This window comes from Astyanax mexicanus, chromosome 7 (genome assembly GCF_023375975.1).
Source record: "Astyanax mexicanus isolate ESR-SI-001 chromosome 7, AstMex3_surface, whole genome shotgun sequence".
Lineage (NCBI taxonomy): Eukaryota > Metazoa > Chordata > Actinopteri > Characiformes > Acestrorhamphidae > Astyanax > Astyanax mexicanus.
The window spans coordinates 10,509,538-10,528,746 of NC_064414.1; the positions used below are offsets into that span (position 1 = coordinate 10,509,538).

Genomic DNA, 19,209 nt, shown 5'->3' on the forward strand with positions numbered 1-19,209 from the left:
AAACATTAGGTGTGGGGAATTATGTGCTCGGTTTTGTGAGTGTGTGTGTGTGTGTGTGTGTGGGTTTGAATGTGGTGTGAGCATAAATGTGAGTTAAAATGTGCCCAGATGCATCATATTTACCTGTGCTTTGTTCAATCTTGCTTATACATAGATTAAATCATTAACTGTGCTGTGCGCTGTGTGTGTTCTATTCATACCTGTCAAGTTTTGGACTTAAAAATAAGGGAATTTATCCGCCGCCCCAACAGCCCAACCGAGGTGAACTGCTTACAGACTACAGTTAGACTATCGAAATCTGATAGTCTACCTTTGTTGACACTGAAATGCTGTGGAAATTCCTACATATGTAACTAATTATTTTTATACAGCCGAATTGAAAACTCTTTTCTAGATATTTACATAAAATCTTCTCTTTTTTGGCAGGAATGCACTCTCTTATATGATTTTTATATATATATATATATATATATATATATATATATATATATATATATATATATATATATATATAAATTTATTTATTTATTTATTTATTTTATTATTGCTGTTAAATTGAAGGGTGCACAAATTACCAAAAAGGATATATTCCATAAGTAAATAATAGTCCTAAGGGGCTACACAATTAATAATCTTTCATTAATACTTCTTTCTATTGATCAGTCCAGTCTTAAACAGTTCAGTTAAATTCGGCCCTCTTCACATTTTCTTCTACCCCTTCTAAAAAATATATTACACCACAATACTTGAGATTTGAACAAATTCTAACAAACCCTAAAACTAGCCCTGAACTAATAAAATAGAGTTTGGAAATGAAATAGTTATTGGCTGATCAGGCACATCAGGGCAGGGCATTATATATATGTAGATTTTTCTCAAACCCTGACCATCTATCTAGCTCATTCTAAAGTTAAGCTAACTGAGTCACTAGCTGTATTTTATTAAACACACAGTGGGTTTAATTTATGTTTTGATTCAGAGAAGAGTCTTTTTAAACAGCTATCAGAAACAATCTCATCACAGTTTACATGGTTATTTACCTTTCTTTTAGAAAAATCTCTGTATATCCAGATTAGTTTAAACGTCAGCTGCTCCGACTAGCTGCCTGAACTCACAGCGAGGGAGGGAGGGGGGCGGGGCTTCCCCACACTAAACTGCGCTCCGCAAAACCGATTGTCTGTTTCTTCTGAAAGGCGGGACTTTCTCCTTGAACCGGCACCGCGATTGGTTACATAGCGGCCAGTGCCCTGTCGCCTGTGGTCTACATTTTTTTTTTATATATATAATACGGGAAATTTACGGGAAAATCCTAATACGGGAGGACGGCGGGAAAGAGGAGTAAAATACGGTAGTTTCCCGGCCAAAACGGGAGACTTGACAGGTATGGTTCTATTATAATTGGCCTAATTGTACTTAATCTGTGGTTGTCTATGCTCTATATGTGGATATTTATATTATTTGTGGTTAAGAGTACTATATCTGTAGTGAACTGTACTACATCGGTAGTTAACTGTGTTCTTTCTATGGCTAATTATATTATCTGTGGTTAACTGTGTTCTTTCTATGGCTGATTATACTTTCTGTTGACTGTAGTTAACTGTACTATATCTGTGGCTAACTGTGCTATATGTGATTAATCATATTGTTTGTGGTTAACTGTGCACTCTCTGTGATTAACTGTGCTTTATATGTGGTTAACTGCACCATATATGTGGATAATTGTGCTGTGCTCTATCTATCTATCTGTGCTCTATCTAATGTTAACTGTGTTTTATATAAGGCTTATTATATTATTTGTGGTTAACTGTACTATATATGCAGTAAACTTTACTAGATATATGGTTAACTGTGCTCTATGTGGTTAACTGTGCTGTATATGTGGACTTCTGCCTGTATGTGGCTCAGCATATTATTTGTAGTTAACTGTGCCCTCTCTGTAGTTAACTGCACTCTCTCTGGTTAACTGTGTTATATCTGTGGTTAGCTGTGCTTTTTATATAATTATGTTATATGTGGTGCAGGACATAACTGTTGTATTGTATTTAACTGTGTGCGGTCAGTGCTTAACTGTGCTGGTTAACATTTTATCGAGTGTTAATACAGCGTGATGACAGCCAGTGGGTTGTGTGTGGTATTGGGTTAATCACATCATCATAACACATATAATATTGGAATATTATCTACAGCAATATTTTATTAATTCACATATTACACCATCCCCAACAAACACACACAAACACACACATATATGTACACACATACACACGCCTATTATAGTAAATGCCACACACCAGTTAAGTAAAAAAAAATATATATATATGTGGGATTTCACTAACTAAAAACCTAACCCACCTCCAATTTATTAGAAATCGAACTGGCTGTTCTGACTGTATATATGCAGCGTTTAAACACTGAGTGTGTGTACATGCTCACCAGTAATAGCAGTTATCTGATTAATCAAGCACTAGATCGGATTAAAACAGTGATTGGATTTCAAGAAATCCAATAAAGGGAGGTGGATTTACGATCTTACAGCATGTGGATCTGCCCATGAGAGGAAACACAGATAAAGATGAGCTTGCTGGAAATGGTGAACACTGAACTTGTATTTTAGTGCTAGAACTGTAAAAATATGGACAAATAAACACATTTTTAAAGCAATACTGAAATTAAATTAGGAGTGATATTTCCCGGTATCAATCAGAGAAGAGCTATTTAAAAAAAAAAAAAAAAAAGTTGGTAAGAAAAGATTAAGGTGTACATTATGGCATATATTTAGAAGGCAATCTAATTATTAATAATGTTGTAGATTCTGTATATGTGAGAATTCTGAGTAAAAGGTCTATTTAACACCTTGTGATTTTACCTCAGAATTAAAAGCATAAAATACACTACCTGGCCAAAAAAAGAAGTCTCCACCTGGATTTAAGTAAGTAAATAATGTGGGGTTGATGCTGCAGTTGGTCTGCAGGTCTAGGTTCAGCAACAGTATGTGCTGAAAGAATGAGGTCAGCTGACTACCTGAATATACTGAATATAGACCAGGTTATTCCATCAATGGATTTTTTCTTCCCTGATGAACACGGACATATTCCAAGATAACAATGTCAGGATTCATGGGGCTGGAATTGTGAAAGAGTGATTCAGGGAGCATGAGATCATCATTTTCACACATGGATTAAGAGAGTTCACCACAGAGTCCAGACCTTAACCTCATTGAGAATCTTTGGGATGTGCTGGATGGAGAAGGCTTTGTGCAGTGCTCAAAATCTACCATCATCAATGCTGCTGCAAGATCTTGGTGAAAAATGAATGCAACACTGTATTAAAATAAATCTTGTAACGTTACAGAAGCTTATTGAAACAATGCTACAGTGTGAATGCGTCCTGTAATCAAAGATAAAAGCGATCCAACCCATTATAAGAGCTTGTTTGTTGGTGGTGACATTTGTTTTGGACAAGCAGTGTATAAAAACAATTGGTTCTATTGGTTATTGGATTGGAAATTTCAATCGGTTATTGCAGCAATCCTGTTTTAGTTATCAGATTACTGTATGCTTGTAAACACACTCAGTGACATTGAATCAATTCCCTGAACTGAATACAATGACGGTTATGATGTTAAAACTGCAGAAGCACAGAATAGGAATGTAGGTATCTGAAGGAAATCTGTTCTCAGCAGTGAGAGTCGTGTGATTGGCTGTAATAAAGGATGTTTATATTAATGTGTATCTGTCTGCCTGCAGTCTGCCTAAATAAGGAGTTTCTGTCACAGTCACTCAAGATGCTGTAAACATACTTTAAACCATCTGTGTGTTTGTGTGTGTGTGTGTGTGTGTGTGTGTGTGTTGAGTCTCTGCCATCACTAAGGTTTCACCAAGCAATAAGACATCTGTATTTGTACACATACAGTTATACAGTTAGACGTACAGTATTACTCACACAGCAGGCGTTAATCCACAATTAACCTCCAGTTATAAATACATTCTTCTATTACACAGATATTATTTTGAATAGAGCGCTGTAAAATTCCACTTCACCCCAAATCACTACCAGATAAACAAGCAATATTATGCCGTACGTGTCACAGTTATTGTTAACTAAGACAAAACCGTGCTGTAACTTTGCATGCAATATTTGGTACCACTTTAAAATAAGACTACCTTTATAAATGGTCTATAAATGGTTTACAACTAATGTATTAATGGTTAATAATTAGCTTGTAAATGCCTTAAAAATCAATTTATAATCAGTTATAACACATACGTAAAAAGGGCAACAATGACCTGTTGTTTATAAATGACTAAAATATTTAGTGGTGGAATGATTAAACTTGGTTTAAACTGGTTAAACTGATGTTGACTGATGGAGAGTATGGAGATGGAGAAGCAAGTTGAGTTAGATGGAGAAGACAAAGTAAGTTGAGTATCTTACAAGAGCTGAAGTTTAACAATACAACAACAAAAGATGGCTGTGGGTTTACTATTTGGCAAACAACAGGTCATTGTTGCCCTTTCTATGTATGAGTTATGTTTGATTATTATTTTTTTAAGGCATTTACAACCTAATTAGTAACCATTAATAAACTAATTTTAAACCATTTATAAACCCTTTATAAAGGTAGTCTTATTTTAAAGTGGTACCCAATATTGTTTAGTCACTGACAGGTGATGATTAGATGATTTATCCTGATAGGAATTTTATGTCAACAGAACTAGATAACTTAGATTTTCTATTTTATGTAATAGACACCGTACCTTTTCTGTGTATAAAGTCATTGTGCATAATTGTGTTTAACTGTAACACTGGGTATTATCTGGAGTGAAACTGGTTATAGTAGTAAGTGCTTATGTCCATCTTCTCGTGTGCACACTGCAACAATGCCGTCTACCATTTTTATCATCAATCTGGAAAGATATTTTCAGTCTCTATCTGTGTATATGTTAATCATAGTGAGTCAGATTTATTTACTTAATTTTCTTCCTCTTTGTGACACTATTTTAAAGCAGAATAACAAATCATACTGCGACCTAACCGGGCTAAATACAGCTTCCAAACATGGTGGTAGTTTACACAGTGTTACAGTAACTAGCAATGAGAGACTGGCACACTGCACTATATACATCTCCAGCAGCTGATGTTTTAGACACCAGTAGCATGCTTTGTGGTATAAAATGCAGTGATATGTTAATCTGTTTAAATATGCATTTGATGCATTTAGGTTTTAGGACTTTATATTTAGTTTTTTTAGAACTTTATAGTGAGAGTCTTGCTTTGCTTTCAGTGGTAATGTTAACAAAAGGAGATGAAGCACACTACAGTTTCCTTTATAACAGTGATTAAACTGATTATTAATATAAAAATAATAAAAAATATTATTTTTTGTTAAAAAATATATGTTAGGCTGTGCCATGCTCTTCTAATTGTAATATAAAATATCAACATAATGATGTGTTGATTAAAATAGAGCATTTATCAGATTGACAACTGTGACTCTGTAGGCAGTAGACGTGCACACGCACACATGTAATATGGGCTAATGGGGTTCTGTTAGTGTGTTCATTTCTCCAGCTTGTGTGTTTCCTTACCCAGCTGTTCTGACCATCTCTGCCTGAGATCACAAAACAACAATATGTATTACACTGTATCACATATCACACATTCTCTCACTCACTTACTTGCTTGCTTTTCAGAAACTGTATAGTTTAACGTGTGTCTGTGTGTGTGTGTGTGTGTGTGTGTCTGTGACTGACCCGGTCAAAGTGGTTAAATGAAGCTCTGAACTCGCTGAGCTGCTCTTGGCTGATGCCCTTGGCGTCTCGGGTGAGGATCTGGTTCTCGATCTCGTTGATGGTCCGGGCGATGGTGGTCAGTAGCTGCTCCCAGCCCACGCGGATATGCTGAAAACACACAAGAAGAACCAGTTAGAGTGCAAAAATGCATTTGTACCAGGTCTACATTGTGATACTGTCTTTCTGACAGACTGTAATACACTACAGGAAGCATAGGGGGCGCTCTGTAATGCTGTACAATAATAATATGATCCACACGTTCATTCTAACAGAGTGTAAATTATTGTACACTGTACACCGGATGTGCCGCATCGTGCAGTGCATTAAAATAAGAGAGGTTTCTATTAACTGAAGACACTAAGGTAAAACATTATCATTAATAAGTTATTATTATTATTAATAAGTTCAAGTCCATGACCCATTAGGAGTTTACTGCAAGCAAAATGTGTAGGTGTAGGTGATACAAAACCAGTAAAATAAGTTATTTACATTCTGAAAATTTGAGGGTTTAAAATCTCCTACAGGACACTTGGAAAAGCTGCTTGTTTTCTCTATAATCAACTTAATAATTCCAGATCAGTAACAGGAATCACCCCAAATTCTGCATGTTTGAAAAAAGACGTTAAAAAAAGACAAACTAAAGGTTTGTAAGGACACAGACTGTTTGATTAGTACTTAGGATTTGTATTGATTTAAAAATGAAGTTTAGGAAAGAGACAATTTTATAATTGTATTAATTATATTTTGAAATTAGCAGATTTACAGATTTACAGATTTAATGTTCCCTTAAAACATGAAATTATTTATGTAATGTTTGAATAGAAATCCTCAAGATTTAGGGGTGTAATGTCAGGCAGACAAAATATTTGCAAAAAAGTATTAAATACTTATAAATAATATAAAGTTATAACGGGTGTCTACTCTTTCTGTAAGATATAAATGTGTATATCAGCATCAGTAGAAATGTACATGTCTAATATGAAATATTCCCACATGGATGCATCCATTAATTGTATTGGTCTGTGCTGTGACTTACAGAGAAACTGTGTGTGAAAACAATACTTAGGAATATAATTAATTCTGTTTATGGTGTTCATAACTTCTAATATCAAACATCAAAATTTTGGCACTGTGTGATGCAGCACGGAATATCTAGGGGTCTCTCTTTAAAGTTCCTACTGTATCATCAGAACATTTCTTTTCGCAGATTGCAACACAATACAGGAAGTGTGGGTTTAGTATTTGTTGTACTATAATGTTTATATGATCCACACACTGATTCAGACAGACTGCAGTATAATACAGAGTATTATTGTTTGTTTTGTAGATCAGCACTGAGTGTTGTTAATGATGTTAACATATTGTGTGTAGGTGTGTGTGTGTATGTGTGTGTGTTCACCTCCATGGTGTAGTTGGTGTGTTTATTGTCGAATATTAGGGCCTCCTGGATCTGCTGGTGGTCTCCTTCCAGCTGGTCTATTTTTGGTTTGTAGTTAACGATGCTCTTCTCATACTGCCGCAGGTTGGTCAGCTGATCCTCCAGAGTGCCGTGCAGTTCAATGGAGATACGGCCGATTTCCTACAGATACACACACGCAGACACACACGCAGACACGGTGAGGTTTTCTAACACAGCAACTTTATAGATATTATAGATAAAACAAACGTATGTGGACACCTGCCAATTTTCTCCTATGAAAGCTTGCTGAATATCCTCTTCTTAAACCAAAGGCTCCAACAGTGGCCCATCTACTGGAATTTATTATCATTTAGTCAAAAGAACAATATGTTTATTCTAGTCCCTTTTATTTTATAATCACTTCCCTTACGGTTAACAAGGGCAGCTCTGGCAGGGCAGAAAGTTTATAAACTATCTAAGCATACTTGTGCTTTACTGTCTCTATGGGGACAGCATAGATGTCTGTTTGATTTAATACACCAGTTAGCAATGAACGTAGTCACAGTGGGGTGTCCAGATACTTTTAACCATACAGTGTATTTTAGAAAAACAGAGAGAGCAGATGGGAGTGAAAGAGAGAGATAGCTGACCTCCATCTTGGTCTGGATCCATGGTCCGATAACGTTAGCCTGGTTAGCAAACTGCCGTCGCAGCCGTTCGTTGTTCTGCTGCCGTGCGTGTTCCTCAATTAGAGCCTGATCTCTCTGAGGAACCAGCTGCCTTACCTACATATATATATATATATATATATATATATATATATACACACACACACACACACAAACACAATATAACCACAGCTATAAATACTGACATACTGTGTGAACCAACTACAACACCTTTTCAGCTTTACACAACTCAATCTGTGTTACGTTTTACTGATATTTTTTATAATAAGGCCCAAACATTTGAAACACATTCCCATTCATTTGAAGTTCAGTTGAAGCATCAATTCAAGCTTTTTACTCAAGTAAAAGTGTAAAAGTACTGCTTTCAAAACTACTATTAATAGGTACTAGTATAGTATAGTATGAAAGTAAACGTAATGTAAGGGGAAAAATGCCATTAAGGACAAAAGCTTAGGCGGCTATATAAGCTGCTATATATTTGGTATTTGTGATGATCCCACTTGTACCCGTGTGATCGTGGACTCTTGTACCCCTGCAGGGGCAGCACTGACCTTGTCCCACTTGGCGTTTATCTCTGTGGGATTGATGGTGGTGTAGGGGTTGGTTCCAGCCATGTTAACGTGGTACGTCTGCACGATTTTAGCGATCTCGTTGTGGATCCCCAGAATAGCCTGACGCTCCTTATCCGCCTCCGGGAGTGTGGCTTTAAACTGTTCGTGAGCTGTGCTCAGACCCTGTCACACACACACATAGACAAATAGACAAATACATATACCTCTGAGTATTATTATATTTACACAATGTTACATGTTTGGTAACTAATGTTTTTGTTTTGTTTATTAGAAGGATTAATAAATATAGCTATACTGATTGATGGATGGATGAAATAGAAACATGGAAGTATCAAGAGACAGAAATGAGAGATACACAGTTAGAATGAGGAATTTGTGGATACACTAATTGAAAGATGGATTGATGAATTTGTATTTGTATAAACATAAGGATGGATGGACGAACGGATGTGAATGGATGGATGAATATATTGAAAATATACGTGGATTAATATTAAGATAGAAATGTGGATAGATGGACGGGTGGCTGAATATAATCATATATTAATGCATGAAATCATTAATTTGTTGATGGTTAAATCTAAAAATATATACATGGATGGATAAATGTATATAAATGAATGGATGGCAGGATGGAAGGAAGAGATTCATGAGTATATAGATGCATGTAAGGAAAGACACCGTAAGAATGGTTAAATTGATTCATTTATTAATATATAAATGGACGGAAGGATGGATAAAATGATGGACGGATAAAATCATGAATATAAGGATGGATGGATGGATCTATTAATAAATAATATATGGATGGAAGGATGGATGGATGGATGGGTGGATGAATGAATGGATGGATCGAAGGTACCTGGATCTCCTCAATAGTGTGGACGATGAAAGTGTCCTGCAGGTCCTCCATGGCTCCTTCCATCCAGTTGTTGAATGGCGCCGCCCTCTTGGCAAACTCCAGGTACAGCTGGTCAATCGTCTCCAGCAGCTTCTCAGTTCTCTAAGGAGAGAGCACAGAGGATACACACATCACACACACATCACACACACATCACACACACATCACACACACAGATTAGACACACTCGTCACTACAGGGTGTGAGGGGGTGGACTTCAGGAGTGTGTAGGATTTTTCTGTGTATACCGTAATAAAAAATTTCTTCTACACTGCCCTTCTTCCGCTGGTGTTTAATAAAGCAAAATATCTTAGTTGTTTGTTAAAACTGAAGTCTGCCCAATAGGAAAGTTAACTTCTGTCCACTCGGTGAAACTCTGTAAGTGTACTCACAAGAGTTACAGAGGTGTGTGTATGTGTTCTGAGGAGTGTGTTACCTGTAAGGCCTCACTGCGTTTCTGGGTCAGAGCTCCAAGAGCGTCCCACTGGTCACAGATCTTCTGGCAGCGAGCGTTCACACTGGGCGAGTCATAATACTCCAACTCACTACAAAGAAGGCATGGGGAGATTAGGCCAAGATAGAGAGAGTAATATTTATACACACATACTGTTTAGAGTATTTATGGTATAAAGCTTGAATTTGTTTAAGGAATTAAATGTGAGTCAGTGTGAAAGCTAATGCATTTATGTGAATTCAGCATTTACATAACATTTACAAGTATTTTACATAAAAAAATATGTGAAATATATGTGGTGTACAGTGTGCCAGTGTTTTTACAACAGCACTAGTTAGTCAATTTAAAACAGATTCGGTTTCATTTGTAATTCTAATGCAGTTCATTTTGGCAGGTGTGAAACAACCACATCGAGCCCTGCAAGAGGAGATTGTCTCTGTCTCGGTCTCAAACTAACTCAAATAGAGTGATCTATTTGTGGTGGGAATGTGATCTGGCTTGATCCGACCCAACTATCTAATATACTATCTTTTTTAGCGATTTGCAGCTTGATTTAGGGCATCAATGTGTCTTTGCTATCGTAATGACGGGAAAAGTATGAGTTGTGCATACTCCTAATTCTCCTAATTAATCATGGGTGTGTTTTGGGCGCAACATACAATAAACCAATCGCCGTGTCACTTCCCATGGACAAATGTGTCCAATGCTTCTCAGCAGAGGAAACTGACCTGCTCACTCACAAAATAAAATGTTTTATATTTTATTCTGTTACTGGAAAAGTTTCTATAGGTTTGCTATAGGTTTGTGCACTGCTGCATGTCTATGTATATGTGTGTTGTGGACGCGCCTGTTGACAACTCTGTCAAAATAGCAATGAACGTCTCACTGTTAATGCCTGTCTAGGTTGTTTACTGTCAGTGGAGCACCTATGTTTTTAGCTGCCAAGATAGCAAAACACCAGAAATTTACCTGAACACACCTCATTTCCAGACCACCACAGTGCCTTTTTAAATGACTTAGGCGCAAGGCATGAAAATAGACTGCTGACATGGTGTACGACCCTTGTGCAGGGTGTATTTTTTTATTCTAATTTAATATTCATGTAATTACTACGGCTATGAACTAATGCATCTCTGATGCTGATCCATGTATTTCGTACATAGAGTGCTTGTTGCTTATGTCTGTGTAACTCCACTTACCAAAGCAACTGCACAGACATTTGTGCCATACACCCCAGTAATAACAGTGTGTATCAATGAGCAGCAGCAAATTGTCTGTGTTCAGTGGCAAAGCAGCTTTACACTACGCAGCTATACGTGGTTGTCTGGAACACAGGACGCTCTCTGAATTTAATTGGAGAACAGAAAGCTCTGACCAGTAAGCAGAGAGTACGTGGTCATGTGGTTTATTATCACTTATTTAGTTCCACTTGTTTTTCTTGTGTGATAAAAAAACAAACCAAACCCAGGGGAAAATTCTCTAAAATAACGAACTCATTAACTGATTCAGACCAAAGAAACAAAGTACAGGTGTAAAACACGCTGAAAGTGTGGAGTAAAGTATGAAAGTATTTAAATATTTAAGTTGTAAATATTTAGGGTATTTAAACAATAATTTGAATATGTTTAAATAAGTATTTGTTCAGTAAAAATTGAAAATATTTAGGCTATAAGGTCTGTAAGTTTAAAACATTTTTTTTGTATTTAGAGAGTAAACTGTGTGTGTAAACACTGTGGGGTAAGTTTTGGAACATTTTGAATGTACTAGAATAGAAACGGCATACTTTTGAAGTATTAACATAAACTTATAAACTTAAAGAGAATAATACTGATACTGATAGTAAAACTGAGAATCTGGGGTTATTTATGGTGGGTATTGTGAGTGTTTTGTGGTGAGCTGTGGGAGGTAAACACACTTGAGCTCCTGTGCGATGGCAGCGATTTGCTCCACCCGGTCCTGGTGGGCGGCGAGGTCACTTTCAAAGGCCTCGTGTTTCTTCAGCAGAGCTTTAATCTCCGACAGAGTCACCGTCTCGTAATCCTTCTGCGTCAGCATTGCCTCCTTACCTGCAGGGGGCGAAAGGAACAACTTAACCTCAGCTACAGTTTAAACTGCAGAGCTGTCATCTGTGTGTGTGTGTGTGTGTGTGTGTGTGTGTCCATACCCTCAGTCCAGGCCTCGTGAATAGCTGCTTTCTGGCGGAATTTCTCAGCCAGGTGATCGAGTCTCTCTAGTCTGCGGATTTCATTCAGCAGCCACTCCTCATAGCCTTTCTCTGCTCCCTCCAGTGCTCCCCATGCATTAGAGATATCCTGCACACAGACACACACAAACACACAAACACACACAAACACACAAACACACATCAGAAGTGAGAAAACTTGTGAGAAGTGAAATAGGTAACAAGTTCAGAAACCAAAACCCTGTTCCAAGTTAATTTTAACAAAGTAATTCTGATGTATTTTGAGGCTAAAACACAGGGAAACTGTGTTGTAATTAATCATGTCCAAACATCTCTACAAAATCTATTATTAGGCAAGGCAAGTCTAAAGGCTCTTCCCATTATGTTCTATAGGCACCATATTAATGCAGGGTGCTTGGACAACGATGATTGCCACTTGTCTATAGCAGTTTCTTACCTTACTGTTTACCGAAATCACCGTGTTTATTTATCAGTTTCAGACCAAAACTGAACATCAGTTGGTTGTTTCGGTGGTGAACAGTGATCATTAACACCAGGGGTGCTTAAGGTTTTGCAGGCAGGGATCACGTCCTATGTACAAAAAATTAATAGCAACCACCTGGGATACGACTGCTTAGAAACACTAACCCAACTAGAAGATACTGTTACAAAACCTAAGTTCCAGGAATGTTCTGAAAATAGTGTGGCATAATAAACTGTTATTAAAACGTTTCTCACGTAACATTCCCAGCTAGAGAAACAAAACAGTCAAACAGGTATGTGCTATGTCAAAATGAGTGTGTTTGCATGTATGTGTGAGTATATATATGTGTATGTGTCTATGTGTGCTAGTATATGTGTATATGTGCATAAGTGTAAATGTGTATTAGAATGTTTGTGTGCATGAGCGTGTTTGCATCTGTGTGTGTGCATGTGTGAGTGTGTGTTTGAATGTGTGTAGGTGTTTATGGGTGTTTGTTTGGTTGTGTGTATAGGTGTGTGTATGGGTGTGTTAGTATGTGTTTATGTATGTGTGTGTGTGTGTGAGCGTGAGTGATCTCATTCTCACCGACACCATCTTCCCCTCAGAGGGCATGAACGCGGGCCGGTTGCTGAGGCGCAGTTTGGTCTGCAGGGTGTTGAAGTTGATCTCCAGCTGACACTTCTCCTGAACTTTGGGCGGTTTGTGCTGCCGGCGGTAATCCCGGAAATCCTCCAGCTTCTGCTGCATGGCCTGCATGGTGCTCTCAGGAACACGGTTCTCCAACCACGGGATGGTTCTCCTGATCCACTCCAACAGCTACAGAGAAAGAGAGAGAGAGGGCCACGCATCGAGGGTGCAAAAAAAAAAAAAAAAGGAAAAAAAAAAGTGGATAAGTGGAGAGACAGATGGAAGGATGAGTGTGCACACAGATGGATAAATGGCAGATGAATGAATGGGAGAAGAGATGGATGGACCAAAGAGATGGATAGAGAGAGGAGTTGATATACAAATGTATGGATGGATGAAAATGTGGATGGACATTTAGACAAAAGGATAAATAGATAAAAAGTATGGGTGAAAAGATATTTTTGGTATGTGTATGGATAGATAAAGGCACAGATGGATGGATGGATGGATGGATGGATGGATGGAAATGAATATGTATGTATGGACAGGCACGGTTGATATATTAATTGGCAGATAAATGGGCACAGATGAATGGACGTTAAAGGAACGAATGGATGAATGAACAATGGATGATACATAGATGACCGGATGGATGGATGGATGTAGAGATGGACAGATGGATGAATGGACAGATAATGGGTACACAGAAGGATGAAAAGATAAGTACATGAAAGGACAAAAGAGAGAAGAAAACATGAATTGATAAAAAAAAGAAAGAGAGAAAGAGAAAAAGTTATTTGGTATTCATATACATCCACTCTTCTGGCTGTAATATCTAATATTAATATCTTATACTAACTAATAAAATTACTTATTAAATGTTTAGAACTTGTGTGATCTGCAGTGTGTGAGCAGGGCAGGTGTAACGGAGGAAGGAGGAGTGAGGGATGAAGGGATGGAGGGATGAGGAGGAGGAGAGGAGGAGGAGTAGGAATGCTCACATCACTGGCCAGTTTTTCATAGTCCTCCATCAGCTGCTCGTTCTCCTGATTGACAGCCAGAACCTTGCAGATCCGATTGGCTGCCGTCTCTGCCTGAAGGAATGAGGACACAGAGTGAATCCCAGCAACAGCATCCGTCGCCCCGGCAACCACGACAATACCACACTCACACAGTAACACAGCATTTTAAACAGCCCACACCCCAACCTGCGCTCCACTCATCTAGTTATTACAACTTCATACTGGATACTACTGTTATTATAAGTTCATACTGGATGTAAATATTATTAAGAGCTTAATTCTGGGTATTAATGTTGTTACAACTTCATACAGGATACTGCTGTTATTAGAACTTTATACTGGATATAATTTTTATTAGAGCTTCATTCTGGATATTAATGCTATTACAGTTTCATACAGGATACTGCTGTTATTAGAACTTTATACTGGATATTAATGTTATTTGAGCTTCATTCTGGATATTACTGTTATTAGAACTTCATACCGGATATTATTAATATTAGAGCTTCATTCTGGATATTATGTTATTACATTTTCATACTGGATACTACTGTTATTGCAACTTCATTCTATATATGAATGTTATGATGAGTGTAATTCTGGATATTAATGTTATTAGAGCTTCATACTGGATATTACTGTTAGTAAAACTTTACACAGGATATTAATGTTATTAGAAACTCACACCGGATATTAATGTTGTAAGAACTTTACACTGAATATTAATTTTATTAGAACTTCATACTGGATATTCCTGTTTGTGGAATTTTATAAGGGATATTATAAATTAGGCAAAGTCTATAAAAAAAGCTATAAAAATTTAATTCTAAATATTAATGTTTGTAGAACTTCCTATTGGGCAATAATGTTATGAAAAGTTCATACTGGATATTGAATTTGAATGTAATTATGGATATGACTGTTATTCAAGCTGCATTCTTGATATTAAATATATTAAAACTATATAATTTTATTACTAATAAATAAAACCTGCAGAGGCAAATATTTTATATTTTAACAAGCGGTTCTTTATAAAATCTAATCTACACAGTTTTTTTTAATTATAGTAACATATATGACAAGGCATTACTTACAAACATTCACAGTTATCTCACTAAGACTGCTTGAACATTTAATTTCTGTTCATGGTTTTGATAACAGTTCACAGTAAGCCGAATTTGGCCTTAAACCACATTTACAACTTTGTGTTGTGAGTGGAATTAGAGAAAGGTGAGTCAGCATGAAATAACAAAAAAAAATTCTTTATGTTTGTCAGAACTGTTACATTAGTGCTTGTAAGTCTGTGAACCCTTTAGAATGTTTTATATTTTTGCGTAAATCTAATTGACCTGGATTCTTAAGTAGATAAGGAGAATAAAATTATTAAAAAATGAAACCAAAATATTATACTTGCTCCTTTATTTATTAAGGACAATGATCCAAAATCACAGATCTGTGAATGGCGAAATTAAGTAAACCTTAAGGACTGGCAGATCATTTGAAGGTAAAATTAGTCAGGTGTTTCTTATCAATGGGATGACAATTAGGTGTGAGTGTTTCATTTAAAAAAACAGGGATTGTGGAACACGTTTGTGGAAGACAATCAATGAATGAATTCTTAATTATATTAGAGAATTTCTAAATAAAAATCTTAATGCTTGTCCCTGAGCTTAAAATCAAGACAATGTGGGTCATGCAGAAAGACAACGACCCTGTGCAGAGAATTTCTTCTACCAAAAATAACTAAAGAATAAAAAGGTAAATGTTTTGAAATGGCCAAGTCAAAGTTCTGATCTTCGGAAATCCAACAGAAATGTTGTGACAGAACCTGAGGAAAGCAGTTTATGGAGGAAATCCACCAATAAACACAGCTGAAGCTGTTTAGTATAGAGGAATGGGCTAAAATTTCTGTAAGCTGATGTAAGCAGGACGAATCAAGGTTTAGGTTCACATACTTTTGCAGATATGTGTTATTGGTTTTTTTTTTCTATGAATTAATGACATAATATTTGATATATATAATATGAATATTATAACATTTTGTCTCTTTTGTTTGATTTGTTTTTTGATATTGTTTTAGCTGAAATGTACGCAGAAATATAGAAAACTAAAGGATTCACAAAACTTTCAAGCACTGAAATCTTCAGTTAGTTTTCAAAAACATGTTTAACAAGGGAGCACAAACTTTTGCAATAATCTATAGATTGCGCTGAGGTTTAGTGTATGAAACTGAACTTTATGCTCAGCTTGGGAGAAGCAGTGCATGAAACAGCAACACAGCCACATACACACAAACAGTGGAAAGAGAGGAATCACAGGAAAAAAAATAGACTTGGCCCAATGCCAACATGCACAGACAGGACACACAGTCTGATCTGCTGACCTCTGCCTGACCTCAGTGAGCTAGTGAGTGACGGACAGGTAGGGTTTAGTGCGGTTAATCGAACGGGGTGATCAGAGGTCAAGCAGCACTTAAACATGATATCCAGGGAAGTAAGTGTGTGTGTGTGTGTGTGTGTGTGTGTGTGTGCACGCCACTTTATCCACAGCTAATTGCGCAGAGCTCCCTGAGCTTAACGACACACTAACAGGTCCTTATAAGGGCAGACAGGATCTAACGGCTTCCATGAGCACACTCCGAGCATGCTGGGAATGTTTATCAGGGGCATGACTCAAGCACACACACTCGCGCGCACACACACACACGCAGCCTGAGGGAAGCCAGATGGACATGATGATTCAGCACAAGAGTCATCTCTGTCTGATCCTGTACTACACACACACACACAGCCTACAGGAAACTCTAAATGAACTGGTCTGTCAGTGCAGAAGAATTAACTGACTCTGAGTCAGTCTGAGCTTCTGAATGAACTCTCTGTCTGGAACAGTGAATCGTTTGCCCCCGTACTGCAGTTTTAAAGTGATACTTCAGACAACCCCCCACCCACCATATGTTAGCTCTCGATGTTAGCTCTCATATGTTAGCTGACAGGTTATGAAAGTTTATACCCCTCTAAATTAGCATAACTGAGTCATTTTGGCTCAATCTGAGTTCTTGTTTCAGTGTTCCACCTTAAATAGGTGAAAGCTATCAGTTGCCATAGTGTAATTACTGTACCACTATGGCTGTATCCTAGGATACAGTATTAGGCACAATAATGTAGTTGCAGCACCATTTAAGGTTCCAGAATGTTACCACTGTACCATTCAATGTAGAACTGCCTACAGGTGCCACGGCAATAGAATGTAACTGCTGCACAACTAAAGGTGGAATGGTAATAGGTACCAAACTTCAACAAAATTTAAGTTGGAACTACCTCTGTTGCCAAAACATTATCACTGCTTCATTTAAGGTGGAACAAGTTAAATGCATCTTTTAAGGTGGGACAAAGCTATAGCAGTTACACTTAATCAATGCACCATTTACTGTGGATTGGCCCAAGCTGCCACAATGCAACTGCTGTACCTTAAGGTGGAACAGTTTTAGGTGCAGTAAGGGTGAACTGCCTAAAGGACCAGAATGTTACCACTGTACCATTTAAGGTGGAAAGGCCTCAGGTGCCAGTTTGTTATTATTGCACCACTTATGGGGGAATGGCCTCAGGATTACAATGTAATTGCTGTACCACTTAAGGTGAAATGGTCAAAGGCACCAAAATATGTTACTTCTGCATTTAGGTGAAATAGCCTCAGGTGCCAGAAAATTATTGTTGCCTCATTTAAGGTGGAACAGGTTAAATGCACCTTTTAAGGTGGAACAGTCTTAGGTGCAGTAATGTAACTGCTGAACCATAACTGCTGCCTCAGGTGCCAGAATGTTACCATTGTACCATTTAAGGTGGAACTGCCTACAGTGCCCGAATATTATCACTGTAACATTTAAGTTGGAAAGGCTTCAGGAGCCAGTTTGTTATTATTGCAGCGCTTAAGGGGAACTGCCTTAGAACTAGAATATAATTTCTGCACCACTAAGGGTGGAATGGTCATAGGAACCAAAATATACAACTATAACAAAATTTAAGGTGGAACTGCCTTGGGCACCAGACCATTATCACTGCCTCATTTTACAAGGTGGATCAGATTGCAGCATAAGCCCAAATGTTACCACTGCAATACTTATGGTTGACCAGTCTCAGGCACCATGTTGTAACTGCTACATCATTTAAGGTGGAATGGTCTCAGGTGCAATTTTTAACACTGCAACATTGTGGGATGGCCTTGGGACCAGAATGTAATTGCTGCAACACTTAAGATAGAATGGTTGTAAGCACCAAAATATGTAACCTCCGTAAAATTTAAGGTGGAACAGCCTCGGCCACCAGGACATAACCTTTTAAGGTGGAACTGCTTACAGCTTCTGCATGACTTATGTTACCACTGCACTTATGGTGGACCAGCCTCATGCATCACATTGTAACTGCTACATCATTTAAGGTGGAATGGTATCAGGTGCTATTTGTTAATACAGAGGAATGGCCTTAGGACCAGAATTTACTGCTGCACCACATATGCTGAAATGGTAATAGGCACCAAAATGTATAACTAAAGCAAATTTAAGGTGTAACAGCCTCAGGCACACAAATTTAACTCCTGCTCCACTTTAGATGGAATGGTATCAGGGACCAAAATGTAACGATTGCACCATTTTTAAAGTGGAATGAGTGTAGGTAACAAAATATGTAACAACTGTAGCACTTAAGGTGGAATGGACTCTGGATTTTGTGGACATAACCAAAAGATTATGAGCTAAAATTTGCTACCATATGTATCTGCATGTAAACATTAGTGTAAACATTGAAAAGCAAGTTGTCCATAAACCTCTGACCAGTACTGTGAGAGCACCCTAAAGCCGTGTTTAGATGAACAGTGAGGAGAACATTTGGGTCTCACCTTCTGCTTGCCTGAAAAAGCATGGTAGTAACACGACACATAGGTCATGATGGCCTTCTCATCGGAACGCAACGTACTAACGATATCTGCCCGGAAAGAAACAGAGGGAACAGGAAAAGAGGGAAAGAAAGAGAGAGAAACACAGGCTCAGAGGAAAAGACAGCAGAGATACAGAAAAAAGCAAAGGAGTAATCACC

At 37.6% G+C, this 19,209-nt stretch overlaps 1 protein-coding gene across 9 annotated transcripts in view; it reads right to left on the reverse strand.

Moving 5' to 3' along the window:
* actn1 (actinin, alpha 1) overlaps positions 1-19,209 on the reverse strand; it is a 56,107-nt gene that overhangs the window by 6,128 nt on the left and 30,770 nt on the right. For 4 of the 9 annotated variants that reach the window (XM_007247578.4, XM_007247576.4, XM_007247575.4 and 1 more), the window contains exons 9-18: positions 14,102-14,194; positions 13,059-13,289; positions 11,972-12,119; positions 11,723-11,873; positions 9,790-9,898; positions 9,315-9,455; positions 8,432-8,614; positions 7,842-7,976; positions 7,192-7,371; positions 5,754-5,900 (exon numbers count right to left, since the gene is read on the reverse strand). In XM_007247578.4, coding sequence (XP_007247640.3) covers positions 5,754-5,900; positions 7,192-7,371; positions 7,842-7,976; positions 8,432-8,614; positions 9,315-9,455; positions 9,790-9,898; positions 11,723-11,873; positions 11,972-12,119; positions 13,059-13,289; positions 14,102-14,194 — 1,518 coding nt within the window. Of the gene's footprint in view, positions 1-572; positions 2,181-5,588; positions 5,612-5,753; positions 5,901-7,191; positions 7,372-7,841; positions 7,977-8,431; positions 8,615-9,314; positions 9,456-9,789; positions 9,899-11,722; positions 11,874-11,971; positions 12,120-13,058; positions 13,290-14,101; positions 14,195-19,012; positions 19,099-19,209 lie in introns of those variants that run through there. The other 5 variants (XR_007439929.1, XR_007439930.1, XM_015605400.3 and 2 more) reach the window with 3 other exon arrangements.